The sequence below is a fragment of the Phodopus roborovskii genome, unplaced genomic scaffold, assembly GCF_943737965.1.
Source record: "Phodopus roborovskii unplaced genomic scaffold, PHOROB, whole genome shotgun sequence".
Lineage (NCBI taxonomy): Eukaryota > Metazoa > Chordata > Mammalia > Rodentia > Cricetidae > Phodopus > Phodopus roborovskii.
In genome coordinates this window covers 7,724,989-7,740,277 of record NW_026125295.1, presented here as the reverse complement: position 1 = coordinate 7,740,277, position 15,289 = coordinate 7,724,989, and the positions used below count along the sequence as shown (strand labels likewise).

Sequence of the window (15,289 nt, the reverse complement as noted above, 5' to 3'; positions counted from 1 at the left end):
GGGTGTGCATTCTGCCACGACCTGAGTCCTCCATGTGAGCAGGGACAGCCCAGGGCAGAGGAGGCCTGAGTCAGTAAGGTGCTGGGGAGTGTCTGCAGTGGTCAATATTGACTGTCGACTCAGTGGGAGTCATCTAGGACACACGGCTGCTTGTGCCTGGGCAGGAGTGCCAGAGAGGTTTGACTGAGGAAGAGCCACCTGAATGCGGGTGACACCATGTCACATGCTATCATTGTGCACTGGGTAAATAGGAGTCAGACCCAGGACCGGCATCTCTCTGTTTCCCAACCGCTGATGCAGAGTGATGGATGTGTCTCCCTTCCCACACCTTCTCTTAGGTGCTCAACCTTTTCATCGCCTTGCTGCTGAATTCCTTTAGTGCCGACAACCTCACAGCCCCGGAGGACGATGGGGAGGTGAACAACTTGCAGGTAGCACTGGCCAGGATTCAGGCATTGGGCCATCGGGCCAGCCAGGCCATTTCCAGTTACCTCAGCAGCCACTGCCGGCCCCGCTGGCCCAAGGTGGAGGCCCAGCTAGCGGTGAAGCCCTCCCTCAGCAACTCCAAAGCAGAGAACCACATCACTGCTGATGCTGTCAACAATGCAGGGGGGAGCCCAGCAAAGCCCGCTCTCGGTGGCCCCAAGGAGGATTACAGGGACTTCATCGCCGATGCTAACGTGTGGGTCTCTGTGCCCATTGCCGAGGGAGAATCTGATCTCGATGAGCTCGAGGAAGACATGGAGAGGAATTCTCAGAGCTCTTGGCAGGAAGAGAGCCCCAAAGGGCAGGTAAGAGTTCTCCTCAGTGGACAGACGGCCTCAGGAAGGGGTTTTGGGGGGGGTGCTTGGCAGACCGTGGCTCTAGGCAGAAGAGAAAGAGAAATTTTTATGTCGAGGCGATTAGTGACTTTCCTGGTCACGGTGACAGCATACCTGATAAAAAGCAACTTCTTTAAAGAGGGAGGGACTCGTTTCGGCTCCCGTCCTGAAGGTCCGGTCTACCACGTGAGGATGGCTTAGTCACACCGGATCGCAGTCAGGGAACAGAGATGAACACTGATGTTCAGGTCCCTTTCTCCTCCTTATTCAGCGCAGGACCCGAGTCTGCAGGGGCACTGCCCACATTCAGGTAGGTCTGCCCTCCTCAGAGACACACCTAGAGGTATGTTTCCATGGTGATTCAAAATCCAGCCAAGTGGGCAATGAAGATTAACCATCCGAGAGGCTTTCCAGCATCAGGCGACAGAGCTGTGAGCTCCTGGCAAGCCAGGCTTAGGCAACTCAGCCCAAATGGAAAATGAAACCATGCCCAGCATTCCAGACAGGCGCTGCCTCACCTCAGCAAGGCCCAGAGGAGGCGCTGCCTAGGAGAAAGGCTTAGCATCCTTGGGGAGACAAACGGGGGGGGGGGGAGAGACAGGGAGAGCAGGTGAGCCCAGAACACTCCAAAGCGTTTGCTATCACGCTATCTTGTATGGCCCCTGCTCCAGAAGCCCAGGCTCTTACACGAGCTGCTAAGGGTATGTATGCTCCAGAACCAAGCAGGCTCATCTCATCCTCCTGCATTGGGGACAGACCTGGCCATTCTGACACCTTTATACAGTTTTCCAGACGAGATGGTGGGGGTGGGGGTGGGGTGGGGTGTCATTCCCTTCAGAACCAAAGACTTGGAGGCACCCTGAAGCCTTCTGATAATGTGTATTTCTCAATGCCTGGCGCCCATTCCTAGTGCCTTAAGCTGATAAGTCAGCCCTCATTAACCTCGGTGACTTGGGGCATCCATTGTGTTCAACAAGGGTACAGGGATCCCCAAGCATCCCTGGGGACACACAGGGCTGCTGGCCAGGCCACTGAAGCCACGTCCCATCACCTTCGTCCCCTACAGCTGTCATCTGTATTCAGCAGCTGCTGCTATCAACTATCCTTTTCTAGATTCCTTTGCCTGAGTGACAGCCGAGGCCACAGTGTCACCTCCCAGGAGTAAGGGACATGAACTCTCTGATGGTTGTCTGCCACTCAGGCTCATGTTCAGTTAGTTTGGAGTCCTTGGGGTAAGAGTACTCAGATGACCTTAGCTCATGACCAGCTTGACTTCTGGCAAGATACCAATGACCACAGCTATCATCTTCGGAGCCAGATCTCCTGCAATGTATTTAAAAATACTAATTTATTTAGTGGTCAAATGAACAAAATGAAGCGAATCTCACTTTTTTGATTTACAGAAGGAACAAGAACAGATCAGAAAAACTAAATAGATTCCCTGTGGTCGTATGGCTGCAAATGAAGCCAGGGGTCATACACAGACCTCTAGCTCCATGCTTACTCCACACACGTGTACATATGCATGTAAGTTGCACGTGTGAGGACCTTAGCCAGCCGCAAAAGCCCTTCAGATTCAGAGATGATCAACTGAAATTAACTCAGTTACCCATATGGACCCTCTCTCGCCAACAGGAACAGCTGCCGGAAGCCCAAAGCTGTGGAGACCATGAAGCGTGTAAGAGCCCAGGCTCTGGGGTGTCCTCGGAGGACCTGGCTCCATACCTGGGTGAGGGATGGAAGTGTGAGGCCACCCCTCAGGTCCCTGCTGAGGTAGGTATGTGTGCTTCTGGACCGGTTCAACAGCTGGATGCATACTGTCAGAGTGGTATACTGATGGAGGATGTGGGCTGGAAAAAGCCACACCCCAACCTCGGAACCTTCTTTTTAAGCCTCTGCCGACCTCTGGTTAATCACACCAAGCTGCTGAACCTCACCCCCAGCTAGTTGTAAGGACAGGAGGAAAGAGTGTGGCTTCCCAGGCTGTGGGACCTAGGGCCAGCCCCTGCTCCCTAAGCCTCTGTGTCTCCAACTGTAGAACTAATGGCAGTGACTATTTGGTAAGGTTATTTGGAAGCTTATATGAGATACTGCTCGTCAAACGTTCAGTTCCTGTCTGAAATGGAGTAAGTGCCCAGAAAATGACAGCCAAGGAAAAAAGGGAACAAAAGACAGGGAACAAAGAGAGTTAAGTAATCTTTCAGAGAGAGAGCAGTCAGAGTCGGAGGTGCTCCCTGGGCGAGAGTCTTCCTGGGGGTGTTCCCTCCCTCTTTTGTCCACATCACTCTCTCTAGCCAAAAACAGCCTGGGGTGGAGGGGGCTGTCTACAGGTGCACGATGAACTGACAACCTCACAGAAGCCAGCAGGAAGAACGCTCCACCGTGGGATGCTGGTGGAGGCAAAAATAAACCGTGGTGTCACTTACAGACCCTGGGGAAAAGCCTGCGTGGAAAGATGCTGGGAAGATGCGGCGTCTCGGGGCAAGGAAGAGGGTTCAGTCTGGAGAGCACCTGATAGGCATGCAGAGAACACGTAAAAAGCTGGGCAGTCCTCAGTGCTCGGGGGAGGGGCAGGGTAGCAGGGTCCCTCGTGCCTGGTGCCTCCAATCTAGCCAGGTCAGTGAGCTCCATGTTCAGTGGGAGACCCTGCCTCAAAAAATGGACAGAATTGAGGAAGACATCTAACTTTAGCCTCAGGCTTTCATCCACACACGCATGTGAGTGCACATGCTACACCCACACACAGTCACACACACATGTGATGCACATGTACCCCCCACACAGCCACATACACACACATGCATGTGAGTACACATGTACCCCACACAGTCTCACACACACACATGCATTGAGTGCACATGTACCCACACACAGTCACACACACATACAAGTGCACAAGCACCAGAAATTTAGTATTTTTATTGCCACTATAAGAAACTCGAGACTTTAACTTGACACCTTGCCCCCAAGTGCAGCTGTGTGACAGCCACTGGACTGGGCCAGATAAGGCGAACAGAATTCACCCACACACACGCTTACCGAGCCCTTTAGTGTGAGGAATGTCAGCTACTGGCTCTGAGCCCAGGCAGGGCTGACCACAGCAGACTAAGATAACAGAGTGAACTGTGATGGGGTCTGGGGGACCTGAACACAAGCCATTTAGTCCCTGGTGGGTGAAGGTTGTCACATTCTACGTGTGGGCATCATATCCCTCCTGAATTGTTCTGTGGACCCCCTGGCTAGCTTTCCTTACTCTGCACATTTGGCACATAACTTCTGGGTTTAAGACTTTAATTTTGTTTTTGTTTTCTTGGCCATAACCCTGGCCAGGCAGGGAGGGGCCTGTCAGTGACAGATGGGGACCCACCCTACCATTTGGCTCCATTAGCCAAGTGATCAGGTTCACTAACATGAGAGCCGCTCTGGCTCCTAATTGAATTCGTCTGGAGACATTACAGGCCAGTGCTGCTGGAGGGCCCCACAACACAGCTCCCTGATTAAATATTCAAGCGCATTGAAAGCTGAGCATCTTTATGGGTAATTACAGTGTCTCGGGCCATTGCCAGCTCTCCATCAGGGTCCAGCTAAACCACAGGGCTCCGCAGGGAGCGTCCACGTCCCAGCCTGAGCTGCTGAGTCCCAAGCCAAGGCAGGCAGCCAGGGCCCTGAGGGGGCTAACCTTGCTATGGACGGACTCCCCAGGTTCTCCAAAGAGCCCCATTCACTGCCCTGAGCCTCTGCCCTGCAGGGAGTAGATGACACAAGCTCTTCTGAGGGCAGCACGGTGGACTGCCCGGATCCAGAGGAAATCCTCCGGAAGATTCCAGAGCTGGCAGAAGACCTGGAAGAGCCAGATGACTGCTTCACAGAAGGTACAAGGGGCACGGACCTCCTCACAACAGTCATCTAAGCACTTCCGTGTGCAGACCCTGGGCCCGGCATCCTTCCCCGGGAACCAAACAAACGGGCTCACTCCAGGCTTGAGAGGCCCGTGCCGGACACAGCGCTGTTTAGGCCACAAGGACGGACTCACTGCCCCGTCCGCCCTCCTCACCCTGGCGAACACCTTGTGAGATTATAAGCCAGCCCTCCTGAGTTTGGAAGGGGAAAGGTACCTGCCACAATGGTGCCCCTGTGAACTGGTTGGAAATGTAAGGGCCACAGGAGGAGGGACATGGGGTGTCCGCTGGCTCCTTCACATCTGTCCTGATTCATTTTCCCCCTCAAAAGTGAGGCATGGTACAGCCTCCATAAACACTTGTGTGATGGACGGATAAGCAATACTTCCTACTATGAAGGTGGCCGCGGCCGCGGTGACTTTAAATAAGTGGGAATTATGGGGAGCAACGTAGTATTGTTGCGTTTCTGCTTCCATTGGCTAAGCTGGACCCAGGCCCTACCCCAGCCATGTGGCTCCCCAGTTCCAGCATGGGTAAGGCTGTAGGTGCGGCACCTCCCAGGTACCGTCAGACTCGGGGCTCATTGTTTGTCAGTCTTCCAAGGGATATGTGGGCACAAGGGTGGGGACCAGTAGATCCATTTATAATAGGGAAGAAACCGGAGGAAGACACCTGAGTGGCGAGGCCAGGAAGGGAGGAGCTAGATCGGAAGGAAGAGGAGCTGGGGTCTTCCCCAGGGATGCCTAAGCGGGTTTCCCAGCAGGTGGGAGCAACCGTCATCCCATTGGGTTATCCTTCACTATACACCCACGGCGCTATGATAAAACACTACCGCTAAAGCAACTGAGGGAGGAAAGGATTTCCTTGGCTGCCCAGTCTCAGTCACCACTGACAGAAGTCAAGGTGGGGAATTCTAACAAGAACTTGAAGCATTGCCGTCGGTGCTTACTCGTGGGTTCTAGCTTTCTTGCGGGGTCCAGAACCATCTGCCTAGGGAATGGTGCCCCCCACAGACACGCCCGCGGGGGCAGTGTCTGTGTCAAACTGACAATGAAAGCCAACCAGGACACTGTCCACCGCCTCTCCCCTCAGGCTGCACCCGCCGCTGTCCCTGCTGCAAAGTGAATACCAGTAAGTTCCCCTGGGCCACAGGCTGGCAGTTGCGCAAGACCTGCTACCGGATCGTGGAGCACAGCTGGTTCGAGAGCTTCATCATCTTCATGATCCTGCTCAGCAGCGGAGCCCTGGTAAGGGGGACGGCGTCCCTGGCTCGATGGCTTCTAGCCGGCCTGGAGTTCCACCCAAAGACCTTGGGGCTGTCTCAGTGGGCTGAAAGTCCCCAGGCTACAGAAGGGAGGGAAGCTCTCGCCCAGCACACCTCACGAGTGGGAGGTCCTCAGCACATCCCTCACATGACATTCTAAACCTAGATACAAGCTTCTCAAGTAATGAGTGCGCGTCTCCCACCCTATAGGCGGGAAACTGAGACTCAGACGAGGGCTCTCCCAGTGTGCCAACGAGGCAGTAGCAAAACCTAACTTTAACCTGTAATGGGTCCCCAAACCCCTAGCTTTCTGCCCCTGGCTTTCCTTCCCAACACTGGCTTTCTCTGAAGACCGAGTCCATCTCCCCTTTCTTAACATCACATGCCTGCGGCTTATTCAGGCAGGTCTCGCACCTCATTCCAGCATCATTGTCTCGCATCTGGTCATCTGGGAAGTGTGTTTTGGAAACAAGGGTCCAGTTTGGAGGCCCGAGGACTTGCATTTCCAACACCTGCAGCCTAACTGCAGGAGGAAGGCCTTAGGGAAACCTGTGGAGCTCTGAAATACTCCAGCGGCTGCTCTGGCTGACTGCTGGACCCCGAGGAACAGGGAAAGAAGGCCCTCTTCCTGCGGACTTAGGCTCACTGCAGTGTTGAGTGCCCGTCCTAACTAAGCAAAGTGGACACAGGCATTGGGAAGGACCTGCTGTCCCCATTTAGCCATGCTTCATACGTGAGAGTGCTGGCGGCAAAGACTCAGCTGGGGTCTGAGCTAATTTATTTAGGAGCTGGGACTAGAGCCCTGTCCTGTGACATGTCCGTTTGTCTTGCTAGTCCTATGTCATTCGCTGTCTGTAAACAGAGCAGACTACTGAATATCTGGGAACTGAACAAATGCCAGACTGCTCAGGGGGAGAGCCAGAATTGTTTCTAGTGTGCCGGCAGCCTGAAGGAAGAAACAGGGTGCTGGGAGCAGAAGGAACACGAATATAACGGCCAACCCTGCTGACAGGGTACCTTCCTTCCTCAGCCCTCACGACTGCCCTCCCGTGCCCCAAAGGTCCCTTCTCCGTTCTCTGCAGCCTGCTGCTCCCTTCTGTCCCTCTCTCTACAGCCTAACGCCAGCCTCCCCATCCCCAAGGGGGCCCTCAAACCCTGAAACAGCTGTTCCGTCCGCCTCACTCCCACCCCACCCCAGCTCCTTCTCTTCACTCCTATCTCCTTTCCTATGGGACCAAACAGACACCAAATTTAGTCTTCTTTATGCTTTTGCTTTTAGTGAAAAAAAAAAAAAAAAACACACACACACAGAATTTGCATTTGACAAAGTAAAATGAAAAAAAAAACCCTTGGAAATTATAGAAAAAGATAAAGGGGAAAAAATCAGCCATTTTCCTGTCATTCAAAAAGAAATTCACTTTGAAAACACTTTGGTGTGGCTCTTCCCACTTTCTTATGCGTAGGACATAGAAATATTGTAAAATAAATGTATGTGTGCATCCTACGGCTTCTCAAGAAATGTCCTCAGGAAATAGGCTCATGCAAACTCATCTAACAGCCACAACATACCTCATCATGGGAATGTGCCACCACCACCACTTATTCAATCAATGCCTACGTTCACCCCTCACACAGACCACACGTCTCCAGCACTGCTTTGGAGATGTTGAATACTTGTTGGAAACTCTGCATGACAATCAGAGCTATTGAATGATTGTCAGAAATACTGAGTGACTTCAGACATATGGGATAATCATGGGCAGTGTTGAGTGACTACCAGAGTTGTTGAATGACGGTTGGAGATTTTGAATGACTGTTACAGATATTGAATGATGATCAGAGATGTTTAATGATTGTCGAGACTGTTGAATACTAGACAGAGATATTGAACGGTGGTGGGAGACATTGGTTGTCGGAGGTTTTTGAATGCCTGCCTGGCTTAGGTTTGGACCGAGACCCAGAGGTTGAAGCCGTGTCCCTTGATCCAGCAGTTAACTGAGGCATGCTTGAGGACGAGCAAAGGAAGAGCAGCTGAGAGATGGTGTCCAGCCTCGGCTGATCCCACCTGAGCTCTGACCACCCAGGGTACCACAGAATTGTCCCATGGAGGCAAACTGGAGACCGTATAAACCCAAACATCAATGTCAATGGCCAGGACCATCCTGGAGGCGGGAGTCTAACCTATGTACTTCCCACAGTGGACTCAGTTTGACCCAAGCATAAAGCCACTCCCAGGAACTGAGGCGTTGAAGCCTCCTGTAGAGCCATGCGGACACTGATAGCACCCAGTGTCTTTAGCAGTCCTTAAAGGCAGATTGGCTCACTACAGACAACCATCTGGCTCCCAAAGACTGGCTGTCTTTCCACTCCCAGCAGTCACTCCTGGGAGCGACTCTCCAACAGACACGCCAGCAGTGGGGTCCATCTCTGTTCCTTTTCATCCTTGGTGTCTCTTTATTACTTCAGTTTCCTTGATAACCTGTGAGATGGAACACTCATTTTCAGAAGTGTCTTGGCGATTCTTTCCTTTCTTGCAGACTGCCTATGGGCATCCTTCTACGCTTTTATTTTTAAAATTAAGTCGCCGTGGATATCCTTTTGGTTCACTTCCAAGATCCAATCTGAAGGTTTCTTTTCTCACTTGTATCCAGCAGCCTTGTGAAGTATCAATCCCTGTGTGCTGCAACACCTTGGTTTGCGCCCACAGTGCATCCTCCATTTTAACCCTCAGAGCAAAGAAAGAAAACTCAGCTATGCCAACTATTAAGGCTACTCCCCGGAGGCCATGGGCAGGGCTGGCTGGTCCTTGCAGTGGGGTCAGGACCCCAGAGCTACGACGGGCCATTCTCTTCTCTCCCTTGCAGGCCTTTGAGGACAACTACCTAGAACAAAAGCCCCGAGTGAAGTCTATGCTGGAGTACACCGATAGAGTGTTCACCTTCATCTTCGTGTTCGAGATGCTGCTCAAGTGGGTAGCTTATGGCTTCAAGAAGTATTTCACCAACGCCTGGTGCTGGCTGGACTTCCTCATTGTGAACGTGAGTGGCTCGATGAGCATCGTGGGGTGGGGCTGGGAACCTCACGTGGACAGGCTAGTTCAGATGTGATTCCGGCAGTTGTCTTCCGGGGGGGGGGGGCTACTCTGAGCACTGAGTTAAAGTCGGGGTAACTTTGCGTGTCAGTAAGGGGCAATTCCCAGGAAAGTCATGATTCAGATATCTATGACCTTTTATCTGTCTTGATTCATCCTTCTAATCAAGCAGCCAGTACTTTACCTTCTGTTTACCCACTCACGCATCACATCATCTGTCCAAGCACACCTCTACTCACCCACCCCTTTATCCCTATGGTCTACCACCTTTCTGTACTTTTCCAATCTCTGACTGTCAGCTTGAAATGTCCACCGAGGGTCACCTGGAAGAGAGTCTCGATTGAGGAATTATCTAGATTTAGCTTGGACCATGAGCCAATTAAACCCTCCTTCCCTCCCTCCACCCCTCTGCTGCCTTCTGTTTGGATGTTCCGTCACAGCCACAGAATGAGGCCCCGGGCTCCACCTGCCACCGCCCATCCCCTTCGCTCCACCTACCCATCTGATCATACTTTAAATCTCTGATTTCTTCCACTCATCCATCCGACACAGACCCCCACCTTTCCAAGTATCTCTCAGCCATTTTACTTAGTCATTCATCCTTCCCCTTCATCCAAACTTTTTCCTTTCTTTAATTTCTCTTTCTGACCCTGTGTAGCTCTAGAGCCTGTACTGGAACTCACTCTTTAGACCAGGCTGGCCTCCTGCGTGCTGGCATTCAAGGCGTGCACCACCACTGCCTAGCGATTCTTTTCTTTTCTTGCATCTATCAAACATTTCTTTAAATCTTTTAAATGCAAAGTTGCTACATAAAGTGCTCTGGGAGACACAAAGGCAAGAGACGGGCACTGAGCCAGGCATATGCCTAGAATCCCAGCACTGGGGAGGCTGGCAGAGGAAGAGTTTGAAGCCAGTCTGGGCTGCACAGTAAGGCCTGTCCCAAAAAAGGAAAGGGGGAGGAATGGATGGGAAAGAAGGGGGAGGAGGAGGAAGAGAGGGGCAGGGGAGTGGAAAGGACGAGTAAAGAAGGTAAAGGAAGGGAGGGAGGAGAGGGGAAAAGAAGGGAAGAAAGGGAGAGGTAGAGAGAGAGATGCGCTAGGAGCTGAGACTTGAATCTTCCAATAGGCAAGACATAGACAGAGAAGGATGTGTGTTAAAAGGGAGGGGTGTGGTGAACGCTGCCGAGGACAGTTAACCACTGAGGAGACACAGAGGCATGAGCATCCTTCCGCTCGGTGAGTGGGGTGGCTTGGAAAGCTTCCCGTGGGAGCGCCGTGCCAGAGGAAGGCCAGTCCTAGTCAAAAGCGTAACCTGGGCCAGGGGCACAGACACGGAGAGCAGACTCTCTGGGTGGGATGTGGCTCGCAAGGCAGGCTGTGGCCACATGACCCCAGCCGAGGGCAGGGACTGACCCGAGGTACTGAGGTCCCAGTGAAGAGTGGAATGTGAGGGGAACAGGGTCTCACCCAGACTCATGACAGAGTACAGAGGGACAGATGCAGTATCAGCACCTGACGATAAGTTGGGGAGCTGGTGGCCTGAGCAAAACAGGAGGTGGCCTTTGCCAGGGCTGTCTGCTCCATCTGTAAAGTCGGAACACCAAACAGCCTTCCCTGAATGATATGCAAAAGATGGACATAAAACTGGCTCTGAACCTTGCTGTCCTCAGCCAGGCAGACAGCTGGGTGCCTCGTGGTGTCTGGAGCCTTGTGTTAATGCAAGAAGGAAGTCTTTTCTATCCTGTTTGCTGCCATAGTTGTTGGCCTGGTAGAATAGGCCACTCATCCAGAGAATGGACATTGTCTCAGACATGGGGACCTGTGTGTCCCCTTTCTCTCCAGATTCCTGGTACAGGTGCTGGAATAAGTAAGTAAGCTAAGCCATAAGTCAGGAAGCACTACCCAGGATGCCGTGGGTCTGGGCCACAGCCCCATCAAGCTGAGCTTGTCCACAGAGTGTCTCTCCCTGGTACCTTGAAAGTTCTTGCAAGGGGTGACTATTTTATCATGACAGCCTAAGTCCTCTGCTGTCCTTGGGCTGCCACCTAAAGAGAACTGGCAGATCAACAGGGACTCACTGTTCAGTTGAACCTCAGATGTCTACTGAAGCTAGATCTCAGACAACTGCCCAATGTCTGCCTGCATGCTGCCATGTCCTGCCGTGATGATACTGGACTAAAGTTCTGAAGTTGAAAGCCAGCCCCAGTTAAATGTTTTCCTTTATAAGAGTTGCTGTAGTCATGGTGTCTTTTCACAGCAATAGAAACCCTAAGACACTGCCCAGACGTCCACTTGAGCAATGACTGGGTTGTGAATGCATCCCAGAAGATGGGCAGAAGGAACGTGAGGCCTGCAGGAAGGGATGGTGTGTGGTGAAATGCTGACTTTGGGAGGGATGGCGTGTGGTGAAATGTTGTCTTTGGAAAGGATGAGGTGTTGTGAAAGCTATCTTTGGGGGAATGTCATGGACATTGTACTCTCGAACTCACAATTCAGCTGTCATCTGAATAAGACTGGACCCATCAGCTTCCTGTCATGATTGAGGAGGGGTTCACCAGGCCCCACCCATCCCTGAGGACCTTAGATACCTAGTGATTGCTAGAGGAAGGACAGACATTTTCCTGGTGATGTAGCAGAATGCTCATGCCTCTGTAAGCAATCCAGCAAAACTCAATGCGACACACAGACAGACACACAGACACAGACACAGACACAGACACACACACACACACACACACACACACACACACACACACACGGGGGTGGAGAGGGAGAGAGAGAGCGCACGCACATGAAAGTTAAAAGGGACCTAATTGGAAGATGCGTGGAGGATAAAGGAGACAGAGAATCATGGGAGGTGAAAGTGATCAAAATATATTATATATACTTGTGAAAACATAGTAAAACCCACCACTGTGTATAATTAATGTATACTAATAAACCTCTGAATTCAGTAAAAGCAAAGGACTTTCTCGATAGTCAGAGCAGGGACTGGGAGGTGAGGCACAGGGATGCTTTCTCCTTCCAGCAGCTGACTTCCTAGAACCCCAGGGTAACATGCTGCTCTCTGCCTGCACCAGATCTCTCTGACAAGCCTCATAGCAAAGATCCTTGAATACTCAGACGTGGCATCCCTCAAAGCTCTTCGCACTCTCCGCGCCCTCCGACCACTGCGGGCTCTGTCTCGATTTGAAGGCATGAGGGTAAGACCCATTTCAGAAGCTCTCTGACCCACACAGCGTGTAGCCGGCCTTCCCCAGCTCCCACACCCCACGCCCTACACACCACTGAGCCAAGTGTCAGGCTGCACTTCCAGTTATCAGCTCTGTCTTGTCCCTTCCTGATCAGACCTTGGTGACACTGTACAGTCTGACTCTTGTCTCCCTCAAGTCAGCTTTAAGAACCTCTTTTCTCGTCACCCACAAATGCCACCACCCCTAAGCCTCAGACCTCACTCCCCTGGGGACGTGGTCCTGGCTATTCCGTCTCCTGGCCTTAGCCACGAGCACCCACAGAGCACCCATTGTCCTGTTTCCTATGACAAGTGAGTCTTTTCCCTGACACTCTGTGAAAATGGAGATAACCTCGGCTCAGCACCACAGCCAGCGTCCACCCGAAGCATCTCTCTGGACAGTCTTTATGTCCTGTGCCTTTTCTCTGCCACCCTCCCTTTCCTTCTTTATTGCTGCCAGCCTCCTCCCTGTTCTACCTCCACCACAGGCTCAAAGACATCACCATAGCATCATAAATGACAATGGCATTTTCGAATTGCCTTGCGGGCTGGAGAGAGAGCTCGGTCAGTACTGTGCTTGCCTGACAAGCATGAGGATCTGAGTTCAAACCCCAGAACCCATGTGAAATTATGATTGTAAAAGGCAGGCATGGAGGTGTATGTGAGTTCAAGGTCAATGAGACACTCTTCTCAGAGGAGGTGGGTGGAATTCCTGAGGACGACACGTCCGAGGACTGTCATCCGGCCTCTATGCACAGATGTGTGTGTGTGAGAGAGAAGTAAAGAATCACAAGGGGGATTCCAGGACCTTTTCCATTTCCCACCAGGTGGTGGTGGACGCGCTGGTGGGCGCCATCCCCTCCATCATGAACGTCCTCCTGGTCTGCCTCATCTTCTGGCTCATCTTCAGCATCATGGGCGTGAACCTCTTCGCCGGGAAATTTTCCAGGTGCATCGACACCAGCAGTAATCCGTTTTCTGTTGTGAATTCGACCATTGTGAACAACAGATCGGAGTGTGACCATCAAAACCATACTGGCCACTTCTTCTGGGTCAACGTGAAGGTCAACTTTGACAATGTTGCTATGGGTTACCTCGCACTTCTGCAGGTGGTGAGTCGGCTCTGACATCGGCCATACCTACTCCCTTAGCTGCTTAGCAAATGGAGACGTTACAGGAGGCCACGCTGAAGCCATCCTGTATTTCCATGGACACCACTAGACTAGAGGCCCTTACTGCTGAGTGTGAGCTCACAAGGCTAACACCAGCTAAGTCTGCCCAAGATAATAGAATAAAAGATGAGTCGTCCGTTGTTAGGAGTAGGTTTTCCCCTGCTGGCCTGGGCCCAATACTGCCAGCCCCAAATAACACACAGAGACTCTGAATTAGGTATAATTCTGTTGGCCAGTTACTTGTTTGTTATCGGCTAGCTCTGTCTTAATTATTAACCCATTTCTATTAATCTAAGTGTTTCCACATGGTCTCATCTTACCGGAGAGTGGGCCCAGCGTTCTGCTCTCTCCAATCTCTACATGCTGACTCCTCCCTACTACTTCCTCTTTCCTCCTAGTCTCCTAGTCCCACCTATCTTACTTTGCTATTGGCCAACAGTGCTTTATTCATTAACCAATAAGAGAAACATATTTACATAATGGCATCTCCCATCAGTCCATGGGGCGGGATGCACAGAACAGGCATGTACACACGGTTCCGTCTTTCACTTCTCATTGTCTCCTGTATGATCATGAACTATAGCTAACTAAGTATGTTGCACTGGTGGGTAATATTGGTGGTAACAGTGAAATGGGTTCACACCATTCATTTGTGCGTCACTTGCGTACGTCGTGTTTCAGTCGGTACTGTGTTTATTGAAGTGTGGTTACAACTACTTACACATCTATTTGCCTGTGAGTTCCTGTACTCCACCCTCTGCTCATGCATCCAGGGAACAAATAACATCTGTAGCTGTGGTCTGCCAGGCACTGTGCTTACCCCCTGGAAATCAGTCAGAACTGGGCACAGGATCTGGGGCTTCAGGAGAAAAATGGACAAATGTGTTATCCAAACAGCTCATCAAATGCTGCAACATGCTGGAGAGAGATTCTCTCATGCCTGAGATACGCTACAAAGAGCACACCCCCCCTTAAGACTGCAAGGATGCTAACACTGGGCTAGGGGTATGGCTCAGTGAGTAAGAGCCCTTATCACGCAAGCCTGAAGGCCTGAGTTCAGATCCTCATTACCCATGAAAACTTCTTGGCATAACCACACTTGCCTATAACCCCAGTGCCAAGGGTGGGAAATCAGAAGCATCACCAGAGCTTATCACCCAGTATCCTGCTGAAGACAAAGCCTGAGCTCCCAGGTCCAAGGAGAGATTGTGCCCTAAAGGAATAAGGCAGACAGCAATAGAAGAGAACATTAGACAACCTCCTCTGTTTTCTGCACACACACACACACACACACACACACACACACACACACACACACACACACAAGAACGCTAAAACTAGAAACAGGAAATGTGGTCTTATTCCCACTTCCAAACGTGTATCTATTCTTTATGCTTATTGAAAATAGGTTATTTATTTTACATCCCAACCACATTTCCCCTCCTTCCTTTCCTTCCAGTCCTTACCCCAAAACCTCTCTGCACCCCTTCAATCCACTTCTCTGTTTCTGTTTATAAAAGGTGGACTAGAGAGATAGCTCAGCAGTTAAGAGCACTGGCTGCTCTTCCAGAGGTCCTGAGTTCCATTCCAGCACCCATGTGTGACTCACAGAAAAGGGAAGGCCGCCCATGGGTGTCAACCAAACATGGTACATCAAGTTGCAGTAAGACTCCTTATTAAGGCTGGGCCACGTGACCAGGTATGAGGAATAGGGGGTTCCCAAAGCCAGCAAAAGAGTCAGAGACAGCTCCTGCTTTCACTGTTAGGAGTCCCACAAGAAGAGCAAGCTACACAACTGTCACACATATGCA

The 15,289-nt window shown here is 51.4% G+C and overlaps 1 protein-coding gene across 1 annotated transcript in view; it reads left to right on the top strand.

Moving 5' to 3' along the window:
• Positions 1 to 15,289, top strand: part of Scn10a (sodium voltage-gated channel alpha subunit 10) — a 90,740-nt gene that overhangs the window by 63,534 nt on the left and 11,917 nt on the right. Inside the window, exons 16-22 of the mRNA XM_051202346.1 lie at positions 339 to 791; positions 2,457 to 2,594; positions 4,570 to 4,693; positions 5,813 to 5,967; positions 8,849 to 9,022; positions 12,155 to 12,277; positions 13,134 to 13,418. Of these exons, the coding sequence (XP_051058303.1) occupies positions 339 to 791; positions 2,457 to 2,594; positions 4,570 to 4,693; positions 5,813 to 5,967; positions 8,849 to 9,022; positions 12,155 to 12,277; positions 13,134 to 13,418 (1,452 nt within the window). The remainder of the gene's footprint in view (positions 1 to 338; positions 792 to 2,456; positions 2,595 to 4,569; positions 4,694 to 5,812; positions 5,968 to 8,848; positions 9,023 to 12,154; positions 12,278 to 13,133; positions 13,419 to 15,289) is intronic.